This window comes from Polyodon spathula, unplaced genomic scaffold (assembly GCF_017654505.1).
Source record: "Polyodon spathula isolate WHYD16114869_AA unplaced genomic scaffold, ASM1765450v1 scaffolds_1584, whole genome shotgun sequence".
Classification (NCBI taxonomy): domain Eukaryota; kingdom Metazoa; phylum Chordata; class Actinopteri; order Acipenseriformes; family Polyodontidae; genus Polyodon; species Polyodon spathula.
The window spans coordinates 6,769-25,000 of NW_024473061.1; the positions used below are offsets into that span (position 1 = coordinate 6,769).

The window sequence follows — 18,232 nt, forward strand, 5'->3', positions numbered from 1 at the left end:
CTGCAGCCAAGCGTTGTGTGTCCAGACTGAGCTGAAGGAAATATTCAAGACAGAATGGGCCCAGACTGCACCAGCAAGATGTAACACACTGGTCAAGAATTATCATCAACGTCTGAAAGCCGCATAAAAACAAAAAGGAGGACACACCCAATCCTAAAAGCAGGGGCGTCGATCCCTGCGTCATGAACGAACACTTTAAACACGTTTTTCAGAAAGCGTACTTTCCTTGGTTCTATTATAAAAGTTGTTAAAAGTTCCTGCTTGATCTGTTGCCTTGAGTTCTGGTGTAAAGGGTAGGGGGCCAAAACAATGGTCTGCAAATGATGTGACATCCATGAAATCAATTATCTACACGCTTCCAAAAAGCTTCAACGGGAATTATTTTTGTTGTTGTTGAAAGGAGTGTGGATCCCTGTGTCAGACGGGACGGATCATTATTCTGTTACTTTACATTGCAGACTGAACTGGAAATGTGATCTGAAAATGGTTGCTCCACATGCAGAGTTTGCTCGATGTGCAGCGGGTGAAGCGATCCTCCCTCAGCCTTCCCACAAAAACACACAAAATAAAAACTCACACCAAGCAGAAGCTCCTAATAAAACCCAAAAATACAAACTGTTTAATTGGTCACCATGTAAACATCTCAAAACAAAACACAAATGATGCAGACTGTTTAGAAGGGTTAAAGAAAGCCGGGCGACAGTTCTCGGTGGTCCAGGTCTGTCCGCTAGGAAACTGCAACGGTAGATGCCTGAGGAAAGAAAGAAACAGAGTTTACACAGCAGTCTCGCCCCCATTGCTCCCAGTATACACCACTGATCTCCCCCCATTGCTCCCAGTATACACCACTGGTCTCCCCCCATTGCTGGTCTCGTATTTAAACCCAGGTCTGGACTGAATCAATGTAAACAGCATTGATCCATTAGAGGCACAGCGGCACCCCGGCACCACACACACTCTGCATAGCAAGCGCCAGTGCTTTAGAAAAATTATACCAGGCATTTTTGCTCTAATAGAGGGAGGGACAAATACCAAATACCAGTTTCGGTGGTAAAAAGTCATTTTATTTCATGTCCAGTTAAAACCTAGCAAGTTTGTTCATGCTCCTCAGTGCTACAGCAAGTCATTCAGCGCCACGTCTTCACAGCTACCAACTTCCAAGCAGTACAAAAACCTGAAGGCTTTTTAAATTTATTTATTTATTTACAGCCAGGTCCCCAGATAAAGAGCTTGTTGGCTGATCCTGAAGACCATTGGGGGGGGGGGGGGGGGGGGAGAAATTAATAACTCATTTTAGGATCCAAAGCCCCACGTAGCTGGCAAGCCAGATACAAGAAAGGGCAGCTCACAAAATATCCTCCCACGCCAGCCTGGGCTTTGAGAACAATGACGGTTCGCATAGCCTCTGGCATCGAGGGCAGGGGTCTGGCACAGATTAAAAGCATGATCTGCACTCGTTACAGCAGGCTTAAGAAGGAACCAGTGCAGCGACGGGCAGGACAGCCGTCCTGACAGTGTAGGGACGGGCAAGACAGCCGTCCTGCCAGTGTAGGGATGGGTACCAGAGTCACAGGACTGGCATCAACTACCGCTTGCCTTGTGGCCCTCGAATACATGAATCTTGTGACAATGATACAAATGTGTGAATGTAGGACCAAAAAAAAAGCAACAAGTCAGCGAATTCGACTCGCTGGAACGTCCAGGTGTTGGCACCCCCGATTACCCCCCGAGGTACGCGAGTTCAAAAACAAGACTCAACGACACCAGCTCCATTAAAAATCTAGCTAAAAACACCCCCAAATTCAATACACTGGAAAGGAAACCCAAACGGAATTGCTAATATTGAACCTGGATCACCGCTGAGGGAAAGGAAAGCGAACTGGTGAACCAACTGTGCAGGAAATCTACTGGGGATGCAACCAACGTGCTTTTGCAGGAAGGTTGAGGTCGTGGAAATGTGAAAAGGGCTGTACTTCCAACTACAGCGTTTCAATAAAACAATAAGGCAGAATTATAGCAAGTGCAACTTAACTATACAGAGGGAGAAGACAGTCGAAGTCGCCAAAATCAATAATTAAAACAGGGGAGTCAACTTCATGTAGCACGGAACCCAACTCGTGCGTTTTAAAACACTGATCAAAATTAAGATGTATAAATATTAGAGTAATTTGAATTCAGAGATTGTATTTTGACATTTCCTCTAGCAGTTACCCAGCTTGCAAATTGACATTACTCATTCCCTGACAAAAGATTAATTAATTCTAGGACTAATTAATTCTAATGCGTTCTCTTTCCATGCAATTGATATTTACACTGAAGCTAAATTATTTGAATGTTATTGACTGCTGAAAGCGTACCAATTCATGCTTAGACTTGTACTGTATTTTCTGACTTGATACAATTCATAAAAGATGTTGTGCGATTTGTTGCTCATTTGTCTTCCCATCCTGACCAGTTTCTCCCTCACACATCAGTACACGTGACCCCTCAGTTAACACCTGCACTGCTGGAAAAAAAATCCCAGGACGGGTAATCCGAGCGGGGTGGACACAAGCACAGACTCCCGGTGTGCAGAATGGTGCCAGCCCTGTATCAGGGTCCAAGGTGATGCATGGGAGGAGCCCCCCCTCCCCAGCACAGACTGCCACGCAACTTACAGCCAGATCAAGCAAAACGTCAAGAAACAAGAATTCAAAAACAGCATTTAGCAATTTAAACAAACTACAATACGAGGGTCAGTCTTGTGTTGGCTGAACGTGACTTTCTGAAGCCAGGTTTTAAATCTACACTGGCTGTTTGCACGCGCATTGCTTGATGACTTTGTTGGCTTTGAGTCACCACTGTTCTTTCTAACACCACAGGGGCTACATTGAAATAACTGATGCCAGCTTTAGCAATTGCAAAATGTCAGTATAATAAGCCAGGCTCATATCTAATGCCAAGATTGTTTCAACACCATTATTGACAGACTCTGAACGCTACTGACTGTTCAGAGCAGTGCAGTCGAAGGACTGCGGTCTTTCACTCACCTCTACTCCTGTGTCTCCATGCTCTCCTCCTCTCCCTCTCCTCCTTCCTCCAGATTCTCCTCTTCTCCCTCTTTCTTCTCGGGGGGCTTCTCGTAGGCTTTCTCCGAGGGGGTCACAATCACCCCGTCCCACGTGGACATTTCAGAGGCCAGGTCTAAAACAGGAGCGGGGTTTGTTACAGACAGGACCACGCTGCCGAGTCACAGACCGGGTTACAATGAGAAAGCACCAGTGAAACGAACCCAGCACAACCACACCGCATTATAACCTGCTCTGCTATAAAAGGGAGTTGAAAAACTGAATGTCAGTTTAGGGAATGGTATTTGGTCAGCAATAACACCGAGAGCCGACCTAAAGAAAACTAACCGATCTGCATCACAGGCATTCAATCTGAACTTCAAGAGGAATTTCAGAATTCAATACAGCACTGCGATCGAAATGCTCTGCTGTCAATGACAGGCAAGGACAGAGACAGCGTGTATTTCTGGAATACTCAAGCCTTAAAAATCAATACCTAAAAATGCATCTTCTACTAATCCCTCTTGAACAGAAAGCCCTTCTGTCAAAGCTCGGAGACACCACTTCAGAGCCAACTTCATTATTTTTGTCAACCGAGATTTCGGAGGGAGAGTCACGCTAGACGCTCGTGTGGACGTGGGCAGCTGAAAGGGAGCTTGTGTGGCAGAAAGGGAACAAGCAATCTGCCACAGCAATCAGGGCTGGCGTGCTTGCATTGAGTTCTGCGAGAGGGATTGAAATCTTCAGACAGAACCAAGCAGGGCACAGGAATCCAGTGCTATAGTAAAACACTGTGCGAGTGCGTGTGGAGTGACCCAAACCACACACACACACGCTACTGAAAACTGTAGAAAGAAGATTCTTCTGGGTTTTTTTTTAAAAACCAGGGGAAAAATGCAAGCTTTCAATAGTGAGAGAGATCTTGCCAGGTCCTAGTCCATTTGGGTCCAGGCACATCAGCACTCCTCAAAAGGCATTTCACTCACACACATCCCCAGATTACTCTATTTTCTAGTTAAACAAGTTCAGAGGACATCTGGATCACGGGGAAGTCAATAACACTGCTAATAATTACCCCTCATGTACAGCCTTTTTGTCTGGCTGTTTTAAAAGACCATTTTAAAATGGGATTTACTCACAGCTGGCATCTCCCTCCAGCCCCAGGATCTTCCTGTAACCCCCGTGAGAGAGGATCCTGACGAGAGACTGCGCTGTGAAGCACACCATGTCCTGCAACGAGACAACCCATCAGAGAGCAGACGAGCGCGGCAGGGACCCACTGCCAGGACCGAGCTCTCCACGGTAATCAGGAGAGGTCACTGCTGTCGAAACCATCAGGCTAACGAGACACCGAGTGTAGAAACAGCTGCTAGGGGTTGTGTGGATTATTAAAATCATACAAGCAGCCCCGTCACAGGTGTGGGGACCCTAGAGCATCGTTACACTCCTGGTGCTCAACCTCACCTGGGAAGAGATTTGCACAGAGACCCTCCAACACACAGCACTCTCCCCTAGGCTTGTGTACAGGCGCGGATGCACTGGAGCCTCACTGGTTTACATTTTCAAGTTTAAGGATTTGTGGAGCGTGTGGGCAACAGAAAACGGTAATGCGTTTCAAGTTGTGCAATTATCAGCTGGTTTGACAGACATCAGTGCTAACTAAAAACTACCTTATGCTGGTACAAGATTAATAGCAATCAAGGTCTGTGCAGATCTTACCCAGCACCCTGTACTGGGTGTTTTTGCAGTATCACCAATCCTAACGTGACTTCAGGATACAAACGGATATACAGCACTCTATACTACAGGATTCATATAGTTAAAAGCATAAACAGTACACCAGGGTCTGCTATATATTACACGCAAGCATGCGAACACAAGACAAGTCTTCTAGTCTGAATTCCAGCGTTTGTGCTTGTAACCGCGCGGTCACCTGCTGCTCCAGGGTCATGACTGTGTGCACACGGAAGTTACCACTCTCACAGGGGTCTGTGATTCCAACAGAGCCAGGCAGGAAGAGACCAGCGGCCAGCATCTGCAGGCAACGTCTGCAAAGAGACAAGAAAAAAACAGCGGCGTTAAAAACTCACAGGAAGAGACCGACTTCAAAACATCCCCCCACCCCCCCCACTCAGTGGAAATTAAACAAAACGGCTGCAGTTCACAGAGAAGATCGTTTCCAGGGTGGATGTTCTCTGCACTGCCTCTTGCTACAGCCTTAACTTGACAAGGGCTCGCGTCCTCCTGGTTTTTAAAAGCTCTTGGATTTCAACTAAAGTTCAACGCAAGACAGCGAGTGGCTTCTGCTCCCAGGTCACGCTAAAGCCTGGCAGTCCGAGACACACAGCTGTAAACTGGGGGCCCTTTTGAAGGTGGTTTATCCAGACTGTAGCGATCAGGGGGATGCAATTACTATAACCTGCCCCACGCTGTAACTGGCTCTCTAGTGAATCACACCAGGGAAGGGATCCTCACCTGTAAGCGACATTGAGGGACAGGGGCTGTCTAGAAGGGTTGTTCATCACTGCAGCGTGCCCCTGCAGAAAGAGGAGAGAGTTAGAGGCGCCCCGGTCGCTACAGTAGTGAAGCATTTCAAGCAAGTGTCTTGATGCTATCAAATGACACTCGGAAGCCTATGCTAGATCCTCCGGGAGATACCCATGTATCCGATTAAATGTTTCCTATTATGCTTCAGGATTTCTCGTTTATAAATGCAAGATTTGATAAACCTTTGCAGAATAAACCCTCGTGCGTTTTGCACGAGCAGCAGCTGTTGATTTCACACACAAAAAAAAAAACACACACACAAGTGTGTTCAGCCAGATTCTTAAGAACAGAAAACGCGCCCAGCCGATGCGTTCTGCTGAAACGCTTCCCCGGTTCCACTCACCAGCAGGTCTATGATCCAGGGTGTGAGCGGCTCGAAGCCTGGGAAGCGGGCTCGGAGATCCTTCAGAAGCCGGATCAGAACCTTCACGCTGCAGGGAGGAGAGTCAGGGTTAGGAGTGCGGGTTTCCTTTCAAAATTCAACCACCAGACCTGGGGGGTCAGTTACAGCCAATCACAGCGGAACTGAATCTAGGCACACCTGCATACTTCACATATGTGAACGGTTAATTAAGAGCTCCAGTGTAAGGATCCACCTTTCCAAGCTTAATTACTAACAGCTGCATGCCGTGCTTTGCACTGAACGACCAGCCATTATCCAGCCACTTTGTAACCCCACTGAGGGACGGCAATAAGAGTCCGATTGCATAGCAGTTTCACCCACTCTAGGGTTTCTTACCAGCTTGATTAGCCACAGCGTATAGCTCTTGAACTCCTAGCAAAACCAGGAGTGGAGCAAACTGCTATGCAAAGGGAGTCTTACTTCCATTCCTACCCGTTGTTTTAAAAGACATGTATAGTATGTCTGTATTGGTGCCTGTGATCACGGACTGGTTATTTACAATAAACCACGGTAGGGTAGTTGCGTGTTACTTTAGAACTGCAACTCCTGCAGACCAATCGAAAGCACGATATGAAAACGAACAGGAAAAGCGCTCTTACGTGGACTGCAATGCGTTCTCCTCGAACCAGCGGGCGTGGCGGATCGCTGCAAGGGCGCTCTGAAGGACCTTGATATCCACTGGAAACAGAAGAGGAATTCGATCGGCAATCAGACCATTTTACAGCCACGCAAATCGACTGTTCAGAGAAGCTCGCCCCCCTGCGAGGGTCGCTGGCGTTGATCGGGCGAAAACGTGCTTATTCCAAAGCGAAGAGAGCTTGGGTTCGCAAGGACGGCTGTTTTTAAAAGAGCGATCGACACAAATCCAAGTTGTCTTCACAGAACAGTAAATGAGCCCAGATCGCCAACGACCCTCGCCTGTGGACAGCTTGATCCAAATCGTTTCGTGCAGCTCAAAACAGATACTGGATTCAGGGGAGAGGGGACAGTGGATTAACATGCAATAGACAGAACTATCCACAAGGGGAGTCCAGTTTTACTCCAGTCTGGATTACAGGGCTAGCTGTGCAGACAGTGAAAAGGCAGTAAAGCATGCGGACGCACAGTGCAGCTCTGCATCCAGCTTGCGCAGGTTCGGGGGCACCGTGGTGATGAGGACCTTCACAGTGGCGTCCGCAGAGCTGATCTCGAAACCGGTCTCGTTGGTGAGCATGGACAGCACTGCGGGAGAGACAACGTCAAAAAGACACGCAGCACCAAGTCAAAAAGCACAAGATCACGCAAGGCTTTGAAAACCAAAAACAGTACGAAAAAACAAAGAATTCTTAAAGTTAAACAGAGGTATCTTTAATAATATTTTTTTTTATATAGCGCCTTTCATAGTGGAGCACCATCACAAAGCGCTTTACAAGATTCGAGACTAGGGTGTGTGAACGATGCATCAGCTGCAGAGTCACTTACAAGAACGTCTCACCCCAAAGACGCAGCACAAGGAGGTTCAGTGACTTGCTCAGGGTCACACACAGCGAGTCAGTGGCTGAGCTGGGATTTGAACCTCCTGGTTACAAGCCCGTTTCTGTGACCACTGGACCACACTTAGTTGTTTGGTTCAAGTTTAGTAAAATTAAACAGGCGTTCCACATCTTTCAGAAGAAACAGGAGTTACAGATTGGAGTAAAAGTTTTGATGCAACTTCGGCTCACTCCAATTAGAATGGAATTGCGCAGGTAGAAAGGAATTCACAGCAGATTTTGTGGAAACCAAATTCTGTACAGACCTTCTGCTGGGTCCTGTGTTCGGAGGGTCTCTACGACTTTGTTTCCAAGAGCTGCAACAGCTTCAACTGGAACAAGAAAAACAAACACGATTAGCTGGAAGCAACAGAGGAAACTAAATGGTGCTGCAGGAGACGACGCGGATCGAGCTCTCTGCTGAAAATCAGGCGCCAGTTATTGGTGCTGCTCGGGCTAAATTTACCATTCAAAATGAAACAAGGCGACAAAAAACAGCTGCTTGGGTTTGTGAGGATCTCTGCTTTTCAACTGTGGAGAACAGCGATCCACACACGCCCAAGCAGCGGTTTCTTCACTTGGAATGGTAAAATTGCCTGATCAACACCAACGATCCCCGCCTGTAGGAGAGCTTAGCTGAATAATCTCTCTGCGCTGCACTAAAACCCAAATACTTCTTCAAAAAAAACTACACTGCCCACTCTTAGCCCCTCCCGCCCGCTCAGACCCCAGCGCCGCGGAGATACCCACGCGTGGGCAGGATCTTGAGAATGACGACCAGGTCTGCCACGTTGTGCCCCGTGGTCATGGTGCCCTTCTTGTAGGAGCCCACCTGGCGCACCTCCTCAAGTTGCTAGAGAGAGAGAGATTAGGGGTGTCAGGCACAATTAACAGAATAGTGTAAATAAACTAACAGCAGCAGGGCTAGTGTGAGTTTCTAACCCTGCTCAAACTCCTGCCCCCTGATCATTGCAATATTAATAATAATAGACTTCATTGAGGGGAGCTCTGAACCCCAGGACTGGGTGCAGCAGCAGCAGGGCTAGTGTGAGTTTCTAACCCTGCTCAAACTCCTGGCTCCTGATCATTGCAATATTAATAATAATAGACTTCATTGAGGGGAGCTCTGAACCCCAGGACTGGGTGCAGCAGCAGCAGCAGGGCTAGTGTGAGTTTCTAACCCTGCTCAAACTCCTGGCTCCTGATCATTGCAATATTAATAATAATAGACTTCATTGAGGGGAGCTCTGAACCCCAGGACTGGGTGCAGCAGCAGCAGGGCTAGTGTGAGTTTCTAACCCTGCTCAAACTCCTGCCTCCTGATCATTGCAATATTAATAATACTAGACTTCACGGGCTAGTGTGAATGTTTCTAACCCTGCTCAACTCCTGTTCGCCCTCTTCCTCCCTTGCCTGGCTCCTGATCATTGCAAAATTGAGGGGAGCTCTGAACCCCAGGACTGGGTGCAGCAGCAGCAGCAGGGCTAGTGTGAGTTTCTAATCCTGAACTGGGTTGGATGTGAAGACATTTTTCTCCAAGCTTTGGTCAACCTTGTAAAGTCACTGAAAACTGCACCACTATCGCGTTCCATGTGTCGCAGTAGATGTACATGGTCACCACTGAAGCGCGCCATGCTGAAAGACAGAACGCGCCCCACTCACCACTTCGAAGTTACCCGGGGCAACAATGAGGTTGTCAATCACGTTATTGATCTTTGTGACGAGGGACAAGATGGAAGACTGAAAGAGAGGGGAGAAACAAATACAAACAAAAAAGGTTTACCACCAGAGGGAGACAGACGCTATTCATCCAAAGGCATCTTCATGGAACCAGTACTCATGATCCCTAGAAGATGCTGGGGTTACCATGCCTACAATTCCATCCCCTTCAAAGGGTACCAAGAGATGGGGATACTAAACAGACACCTCAGATTAATTTCAGTATACTGTGGCAATTCCTTCAACTACCTGGACTGTGCATTTCCAAAACAGTGAAGGCTACTTCACTCAAGGAGAACTTCTTATTAAAAAGCAGTGTGGATCAGCATGCTTACACACACAGTGCAGCTAGAGGCACAGTAAAACCAGTCTAATCCAGCATCAACTGGGAACAGGAAATTGCAGTGGATTATACAGTGTGCTGGATTAGAGGGGCACTGCGGGGCCCCCCCCCCGCCCAAAAAAAATAGGCATCAATGACAAACTATCTGAACACTCTGAAAACCAGTCACAGTGCACCCAGTAAAAGTGCAGGTCCGCACACTAATTAAAGGATTGCATTCATTTTATTGTACTTTCCACAAAACATAAATCAGATTTAGAAAGGAAAAAAAAGCCACACGACTTTGCCAGACTGTACACTGAGATTTTACATTGGATTTTAAACAAGACCGGACTTAATCACGCCAGATTCCAGAACACACAGGTTCCGGATTCTAGAAGGGGATCACACCATGCAGTCCGATAGGGATCTGGCCAGGACCCATTATACAGGCTGCCAGTTTATAGAGAGGCTGGATTAGACATTTTCACTGCACACACACACACACCTGCTCTGTAGGGGTGGGGCTGAGGTCCTGGTTTCTCTTCAGCAGACACTCGCTGAAGGCCGTCTCGTCGGGGGCAGGCTTCACTCGAGGGAAGGCCATTTCACACTGGAGGAGAGAGAGATGCAAATCAACAGCCAGCAGGGCGCAGGGCAGCAGGAGCAACAGACAGCAGGAGTGTTGTGGAGAAGCCATTTCATACTGAGCAAGCGCACATCACATGACAAAGGAGACGAGACACAGAATATACAGGAGGGAGGGAGACAATACACACCAGTGAAGGGCAGCCAGTGCCTCACAATAACCAGCACAGACCACTGTGTCTGCAGACAGCGAAAAGTTTCTACAGTCTAAAAGCAAACACCTTTGACACTGCAGATATCTAAATAAATAAAGTCCCCATTACACATCAAATAGACAAGTTCACATTGTTTTAGTTTAAGAGATTATGCAAGCATACATTCCCCCCTTAGCAGCATTTCAAATTGCACTCAAGGTGTGTAGGAGAGATCCGAGACAGCTTGCCATAACCACCACTTCAGAAACACACAGCATTATTATTAGTTCATTTAGCAGATGTCTTTATCCAAGGGGACTTAGAGACGAGGGTGTGTGAACCATGCATCAGCTGCAGTGTCACTTACAACAACGCCTCACCCCAAAGACGCAGCACAAGGAGGTTCAGTGACTTGCTCAGGGTCACACACAGCGAGTCAGTGGCTGAGCTGGGATTTGGACCTCCTGGTTACAAGCCTGTTTAATGAACCACTGGACCACACAAGAAAGGCAGGATGTATCCATCTCAGCGCCCCCTGGCACTTGAGCACAGAGAGACAGGCGAGAAACCATTTCAAACCGAGCAAGAGAAGACGCATGCAACAGCGGAGATGGGAATCAGACTCCTGTTGCATAGCAGTTTCACCCATTCCTGGTTTTGCTACGAGCTTGATTAGCCGAAGTTTATGGGTGTGTTATTAAACTCGGTAAAAACAGGAATGGGGTCACACTGCTATGCAAGAGGACTCTCACTGCCATCCCTGGAGAGAAACAGTGGATTTGTGTTCCCAAGACAAGGGCCAGCCTCCCACCCCAGTAAGAACAGATACACTCACACTGTAAGTAGACATAAGACATAGTACTCACCACATAGAAATCAAACGGGATGTGTGGAACAAAGGGCCTGTACCTGCAAAGCAATGCAAACTCATTTGGACAGAGACTCCAGGGTTGAACACATCCTCCCAGGCGGCTAGAACACGTCCCAGGTGTTTTTTTGCCATCCTTTAACTCAGATTCGAAAACCATAACATTACCGATTTGCAGTCACTCGGTTTTGTTGGGCAGGAGGGCAAAAGAAAAAAAAAAAAGCCAGACAAACTGTAACCTTGTCCAGCAAGTTCAGCCTCAGCTGTCTAGATGTTTTTGCAGTGAAAAATATGCTGGGAGAAACCAGTTAAAGTGTTCTTGTTTTTTTGTTACTAACATTTTTGGTTGAGAGTTACAATGCACAGTTTCTGTTTTGAACATCCTTATGGTCTCTTGTGTCCAACAGCCCCACCTACCCCCAGGGGCAGTTCATTCACCCCAGCTGAGCAGTACCTACCCCCAGGGGCAGTTCATTCACCCCAGCTGAGCAGTACCTACCCCTGAGCGGGTCCTCCTCTGGAGCCGAACCGCCCTCCGCGGCCTCGGCCTCTATCACCCCTGCAGGAACAAAGACAAGCATTAGAGCAACACTGTGGGAGGAACAGAAGACAGAGAGACAGAGAGAGACACAGACAGAGTTCACACAAGCTGGATATGAACAGACTCGCATGCAACGCGCATCAGATAACCGTGGATCAAAAACCAACTGCAACATGCAACATGCAACATGGGGGGGGGGGGTCATACGCATCAGAAACACTTATGATCATATAATAGACGCATCCACCCCCCCGGGAGCCAGTCTTTGTCTTCTGCTCAGCTCACATTTAGCAACACATCTGTTTACAAAAGCCGCTAGGACACCCGGATAAAACAGGGTAAGGGTAACAAAAGCGTCCAGGTTCGGGGTTTATTTGGGCTGCAAATTCCTATAAACACACGAGGCGGTGATCGCACTCAAATTAGCCAGCCGGGGTCACCGATAATATCAACAGCGACCAGCGCCACCCCATTCATTCATCGCAAACACTCGCCCGTTGATAGAAACGGACCGTACCCGCTTTCCTCGCTCATTTCCCAGCATACCGCACCGCCAGACGCGACAATTAACAAATCACCGGGCGAAACCCACGCAACAAAACGCGGGCTCCTAGTGCACAAGAAGCGGGTTGGTTTACTCGAGCGTCGCGGATTCAAATGGGCCTCCGGCCATTCTTCCGCCCTACCCGCAGCAGATTAAATTGTAAAACAAAACATTCTTATTTTTAACTTTTTAAGTTGCAGCTCAGTGTTTATTTACCTCATGATTGCGTACGACGTTGTGGATGTTTGTTTTTTTTCCCGAAACGCTGAGATGATTTAAAACGCAAGCCGCTCCACGCTGGTGCCTCCGACCACTGCGCGGTCGCTTAATCTAGACCTGGCTGCAGCCAATCACATACGCTGGTGGGGGATGCTCTTAACAGTGATTGGCTGTCCAGGACAGGGAAGGCGGGACATGGCTGGACGTTGTTTATAGGCAGTGAAATTTCAGACAGCTGCGTAATCAGCAGAGTGGCGCAGCGGAAGCGTGCTGGGCCCATAACCCAGAGGTCGATGGATCGAAACCATCCTCTGCTAAACATATTTTCTTTTATTATTATTATTATTATTTTTTTTGTAATGTATTTTATAGAAATGCAAATTAAAAAAAAAAAAAAAATAAAATAATAATAATAATATAATTTTAAAAAAATATATTAATTCATTTAAAAAAAAAAAAAAAAATTTGGAATTAAAAACACGAGCTTCTGGACAAAGAATCTACATGGAAAACCAAACATTCTGTCGTATTCCAGCCAAGATATTAAGAATTATATACACCGTGCTGCATTAAACGAGCGCCATTTATTTCCAGACATTTATTGGGGATTCCTATTCGGCACATATTTTAAAGAAATGTATTATTTATTTATTTAATATGATAAGAAGGCTAGTAAAAAAAAAATAAAAAAAAAAAATCACGTTTTCAGTCTTGATTTGGAGGCAGTGAGAGTCCTAGCCTCTCTGACAGAGTAAGGCAGAGTTCTATAGTGTTGGAGCCTTACAAGAAAGGGCCCTTCCTCCCAAACACTTTCTATTCACCCTCAGAATAACCAGCAGCCCTGCATCCTGTGATCTCAGAGTGTGGTTAGGAGTATACAGGGTGAATAACCAGCAGCCCTGCATCCTGTGATCTCAGAGTGTGGTTAGGAGTATACAGGGTGAATAACCAGCAGCCCTGCATCCTGTGATCTCAGAGTGTGGTTAGGAGTGTGATGTACCAGGAGTGAATCACACCAGTCATCCTGCACATCTCCCTGCAGTGTGGTTAGGAGTATACAGGGTGAATAACCAGCAGCCCTGCACACCCTGTGATCTCAAGAGTGTGGTTATTGAGAACCAGCAGCCCTGCATCCTGTGATCTCAGAGTGTGGTTTGGGGTATACAGGGTGAATAACCAGCAGCCCTGCATCCTGTGATCTCAGAGTGTGGTTAGGAGTATACAGGGTGAATAACCAGCAGCCCTGCATCCTGTGATCTCAGAGTGTGGTTAGGAGTATACAGGGTGAATAACCAGCAGCCCTGCATCCTGTGATCTCAGAGTGTGGTTAGGAGTATACAGGGTGAATAACCAGCAGCCCTGCATCCTGTGATCTCAGAGTGTGGTTAGGAGTATACAGGGTGAATAACCAGCAGCCCTGCATCCTGTGATCTCAGAGTGTGGTTAGGAGTATACAGGGTGAATAACCAGCAGCCCTGCATCCTGTGATCTCAGAGTGTGGTTAGGAGTATACAGGGTGAATAACCAGCAGCCCTGCATCCTGTGATCTCAGAGTGTGGTTAGGAGTATACAGGGTGAATAACCAGCAGCCCTGCATCCTGTGATCTCAGAGTGTGGTTAGGAGTATACAGGGTGAATAACCAGCAGCCCTGCATCCTGTGATCTCAGAGTGTGGTTAGGAGTATACAGGGTGAATAACCAGCAGCCCTGCATCCTGTGATCTCAGAGTGTGGTTAGCAGTATACAGGGTGAACAGAGTTATTAAAATACTCTATTTGTTAAAATGTTTGGCTGCAGGGTACCAGATGATGTGCTGTGTGTCTCATTGCTAGAAAAAAGAGGTCATCTCGTGCAGGTCGGGTTCAAACTGCACACTTATTTCTAAGAGTCCCTACTCACTAACTTTTCATAAACCAACCACTAAACATATCATTTTATAATAATAACAACAATGCATGTCCTGCACACAGCATTAGAGCTCTATTCTTCTAAATAAACTAACATTCTTTGCAATCTGTCTTCAAGAGTAGGTAGCATTTCTGAAGCAGACAGAAGTGCAACATTGAAGCTTAAGAATTAAACTTTTTATTAAAAACAAAACATTTTATATATAAAAAAAAAAAAAAAAAAAAAACCCACACAGAACAGGCATAATATCCAAAAGGAGGGTCTGCAACATTTTAAAACCATCAGTTCAATTTAGGGAGAGTGGGAGGGAGATATTCCAGAACTCACAAAACAGTGCGTGTGTGTGGCGCTATTTAAACAAAACACAGTCACCCAAGTTATCATGCCCAAAAATTCAAGTGGCAGTACATTCGTTTACCCAGAAACAATCCAGTCCCTCCGTATTTGTTGTTCTCTTCACCCCAGCTGTGTGACGGGTCTGTATGCAAGTGAGAGGGCGAGAGCGTGTGTGTGTGTGTGTGTGTGTGTGTGTGTGACAGAGAGCAGGTTATTTCCAGTTGGGTTCCAGTGTCTGGGTCATTGTTATTCGTTGCCGTCTGCTTCTGCCTGTGCCATGTAAGCGTCCAGCTCTGCATCCAGGTGTCCCTTGGTTTTGGACATGTAGGCGTCCAGCTGATTGTCCAGCTGTTCTCTGGTGACGTTGGGGTGCCCCACCGCCCTCCCGCGCCCGCGACCCCTGCCGCGCCCAACGAACCCGCCGCGACCCCGGAGCCCCATTCCTCCACGACCTGGAAACAAAACCACGAGAAAGGAATTCACCGTGTGTTTGTGCACAGCTTCGATTTGAGCTCGTTTAACAAACACCCTTTAACTTCTATAAGGAAAGCTCAACTTGTATAACACCGTATATTCAAGCAGTCACTCGGTTTCTATAAATGAAAGGCGCATGACAACAGCGGTATTCAACTGCAGTGAACCCAGCTCACACGGTTCGCGTTAGCGCTGCAGAAACAGGATTATTCTGCTTGGGCTCTAGAAATCAGGCGAGGGTCGCTGGTGTCGATCGGGGGTTGATTCAGCATTCAGAGTGAAGCAAGGGAAGGAACAGCTGCTTGGTTTCGGGATGATCGCTGCTTTTCTGAAGCCCGGTGCACACTGCCCAATGCCATCTCAATGAAGGAAGTCTCATCGCTAATAAACTTCCGAGCGGGCATCACACACTGCCGAATAACTGCAGGATGGCAGGCACGATGCAAGTACAGCGGCAATGGGGCGAATCAACAAGGCTACGGCAGTACCAAGAGCTACAATTTTGGCTGCAAGGCGACGATCATCGTGGGGACAAAACAATGAGGCACGAAATCTGAAGACCCAAAAGGATTATCGCAGCTTCCTGCCTACAGACACACAGTCCTTTGACTTTCTACTGGAGTGAAGCACAGACCCACAGTACCAATGAAGTTCTCATGTGTTCTTTCCGGGAGAATGCTAGTCCTACGTGTACAGTGTTGGTAAAAGCGCTGTTGGGAAATTCGTGCATGAAACATATGAGGCTATAGATCAAGTTCTTGAAAGTCAGTGTATCTTTTGATAAACAAGCCCCGACATCTCAGAAGCATTGTACTTGAACTATCAGAGACCATATTTACAGAATACTTCACTGCTGCTATAACCAGTCTGTAGGATGCATTTGTTAATAGCATTACAATTATACTAAAGCACATTTACTTACAATGAAGGGAAAACTTACAACTTAGGGCTACCGACTCTGCCGTTGTGGAGCTAGGCATTGGGAACAGAATCAGGTGTTTTGGCAGAATTTTGCTGTGTTGCGATTTCTCCTCGCAACTGCAGGTTTCAGCAAAAGACGAAAGCCAAAACAAGCGCTGAACAAATGGACTGCAAAGGGTTAAAAGATCATATTGTCAGTCGTAAACAATGAGAAGAAAAAAAAGAAAGAGACTGCGCCAAACTGCAAAGCGCTGCATTCTTCTCTACGCTGAAACACCGACCCCAGGGTGCTGCGTTCAAGGCAGGGCTTTCCAAAAGCCAGCTGAATTAACTGCGGATTTCATTACTGTACAGTTTATTTCTTTCCACTCTGGAACCCAGTGTTTCCAGTCATTATAAATAACAAAAAATAAAAAAACCCTGATTTAGTAGAATTTCATTGTAACGCTATTAATAAATGAATCCTTCGGCATGGCTATAGCAGCCGTTATATATTCTGTGTAACAGTTAAAAAGGACAACGCGTACGGGCGTGTTTTCAAAAGACGTTGGCATGCATATTGTGTACAAGCCAATGGAATACCTGGCGTGCGTGCGTGCGTGCGTGCGTGCGTGCGTGCGTGCGTGCGTGCCCTCACACACAGAGAACACATGCACGTCTCCAGTCACATGACCAGCACTGTGAACTCACTGGTTGCTGACTGAGGCTTGTGGGCGGGTAGAACACACTAGCTGATCAGAGGGAAATCGCATCGCAAAATATGAACAGTTTAAAAACACACTGCACTGGGCAGCATGCCCTGGGCTTCAGACTGCAGAGCACAGCAACCCACACAAAACCCGAGCGGCTGTTCCTTCACTTGGATGGTAAAATTAGCCCAGTTGACACCAACGAGACCTCAACACGAACAATCTGTTTGTGTGGCTCTAGCTAACCATTAAAAATGAAAAGCCATGGAATTTCTCAACACAAGCTGGATTCGGACTCACCTCTGCCTCCCAGTCCTCCTCGGCCCAGCCCCACGGCCCCCCGGCCCATTAGAGGCGCCCCGCGGCCCATCACCCCCCCGCGCTGCCGCAGCCCCCTTCTCAGAGCCAGCCTGGGGACCCCGCCACGGCCACGCATCATCGCTGCACCTGGGAGAGCGAGAGAGGAGGGGGAGAGAGTCACACGACAGCACCACGCAAACAAATAATACCGCTCTCCTTACAGCCAACGTGCAAACGCTGCTACACGCCACCCTTGAGAGAGATTGTGGTGCAATACTATTAAAATCACCTTTGGTCAGCAGAGCTTAAGTTAAAACCGCCAGCTTCAGGAAGAATATTTAACAATTCCAAAAACCTTTAAACTATTTTACATGCAACTGTTCAGCAATTTATTTTTTTAAAAGCTACTTAAAAATCAGAGGGCTGGCCAGTAGGTTTGTAAAGCTACAGATTGACTTAATTACTTTAATTAAAAACTTTGAGATCACACCACATCACGGCACTCTTAAACTGCTACCTTCTCTGAATTCTGACTCGACTCTCCGCCGAGTCTCCCACTGAAAAACACCCACAAACACAATTACTCCTCTATCCACCGGCCATATAGGAAACACAAACCAGTTTAGAAAGCAATCCATTAACCCTTCCGCTCCAGCGAACACTCTACCTGCTTGACGCCTGACTGACGTGACTTTCAGCTTGTGTATCAGGACACATATCCACGAGAGTATACTGTACTATACTTTTCTGAACAGCCGAGAATCTGAGAGCAAACCATTTTCACTCTGATGAAATACCATAGGATTACCTTTTGAAAAATAGTTATAAAAAAACACTAAAAATCTTCAGAAACGTCTCCACAAGTGCGATTTGGTGTCCTAAAAGTGACGTAATATTTTGTGTAATTATCTGTGCACAAGAATTACACGGGCTCAGTTTTGTTTGGAATCACGTTCTCGTTATTTGATTTCCTGAAGCAAATTATTAAAATCCCTAACTGAGGGGGTTCATTCTTTAATAAAAGCAAAGTCCTCAAAAGCGATATTTTATTTGTGTGTGTTTTTGTGTGTGATTTTTCTAGCGTTGTCTCTCGGACAAAAC

The 18,232-nt window shown here is 46.8% G+C and overlaps 2 protein-coding genes and 1 non-coding gene across 3 annotated transcripts; 1 reads left to right on the top strand and 2 right to left on the bottom strand.

The window, feature by feature from the left end:
• Positions 1–590: 590 nt before the first annotated feature.
• On the bottom strand, positions 591–12,617 carry ilf2 (interleukin enhancer binding factor 2). The gene is made up of 15 exons (XM_041243104.1): positions 12,501–12,617; positions 11,699–11,758; positions 11,198–11,240; positions 10,058–10,162; positions 9,171–9,248; positions 8,259–8,361; positions 7,775–7,840; positions 7,102–7,218; positions 6,597–6,675; positions 5,938–6,025; positions 5,523–5,584; positions 4,981–5,095; positions 4,187–4,277; positions 3,030–3,183; positions 591–751 (listed from the first exon to the last, which is right to left on the bottom strand). Exons 1-14 carry the CDS (start codon positions 12,503–12,505, stop codon positions 3,032–3,034), a joined length of 1,164 nt encoding a protein of 387 aa, XP_041099038.1. The 5' UTR covers positions 12,506–12,617; the 3' UTR covers positions 591–751; positions 3,030–3,031.
• A 131-nt stretch (positions 12,618–12,748) lies between these two features.
• On the top strand, positions 12,749–12,820 carry trnam-cau. The gene has a single exon. It is a non-coding gene; the product is annotated as a tRNA-Met (tRNA).
• A 1,776-nt stretch (positions 12,821–14,596) lies between these two features.
• On the bottom strand, positions 14,597–17,506 carry LOC121309922 (chromatin target of PRMT1 protein-like). Its single transcript, XM_041243105.1, has 2 exons — positions 17,132–17,506; positions 14,597–15,199 (listed from the first exon to the last, which is right to left on the bottom strand). Exons 1-2 carry the CDS (start codon positions 17,268–17,270, stop codon positions 14,994–14,996), a joined length of 345 nt encoding a protein of 114 aa, XP_041099039.1. The 5' UTR covers positions 17,271–17,506; the 3' UTR covers positions 14,597–14,993.
• Positions 17,507–18,232: the final 726 nt, after the last annotated feature.

Bases quoted from the DNA above. Each gene is read 5' to 3' on its own strand.
- ilf2 (XM_041243104.1), bottom strand. The intron at 5,585-5,937 runs GTGAGTGGAACC...CTCTTTCTGCAG, and splicing joins CCTGGATCATAGACCTGCTG to GGGCACGCTGCAGTGATGAA. The intron at 5,096-5,522 runs GTGAGGATCCCT...GTCTCTTTGCAG, and splicing joins TCCCTCAATGTCGCTTACAG to ACGTTGCCTGCAGATGCTGG.
- LOC121309922 (XM_041243105.1), bottom strand. From the start codon at position 17,270: ATGATGCGTGGCCGTGGCGGGGTCCCCAGGCTGGCTCTGAGAAGGGGG. The intron at 15,200-17,131 runs GTGAGTCCGAAT...TTTTGTTTCCAG, and splicing joins AGGAGGACTGGGAGGCAGAG to GTCGTGGAGGAATGGGGCTC.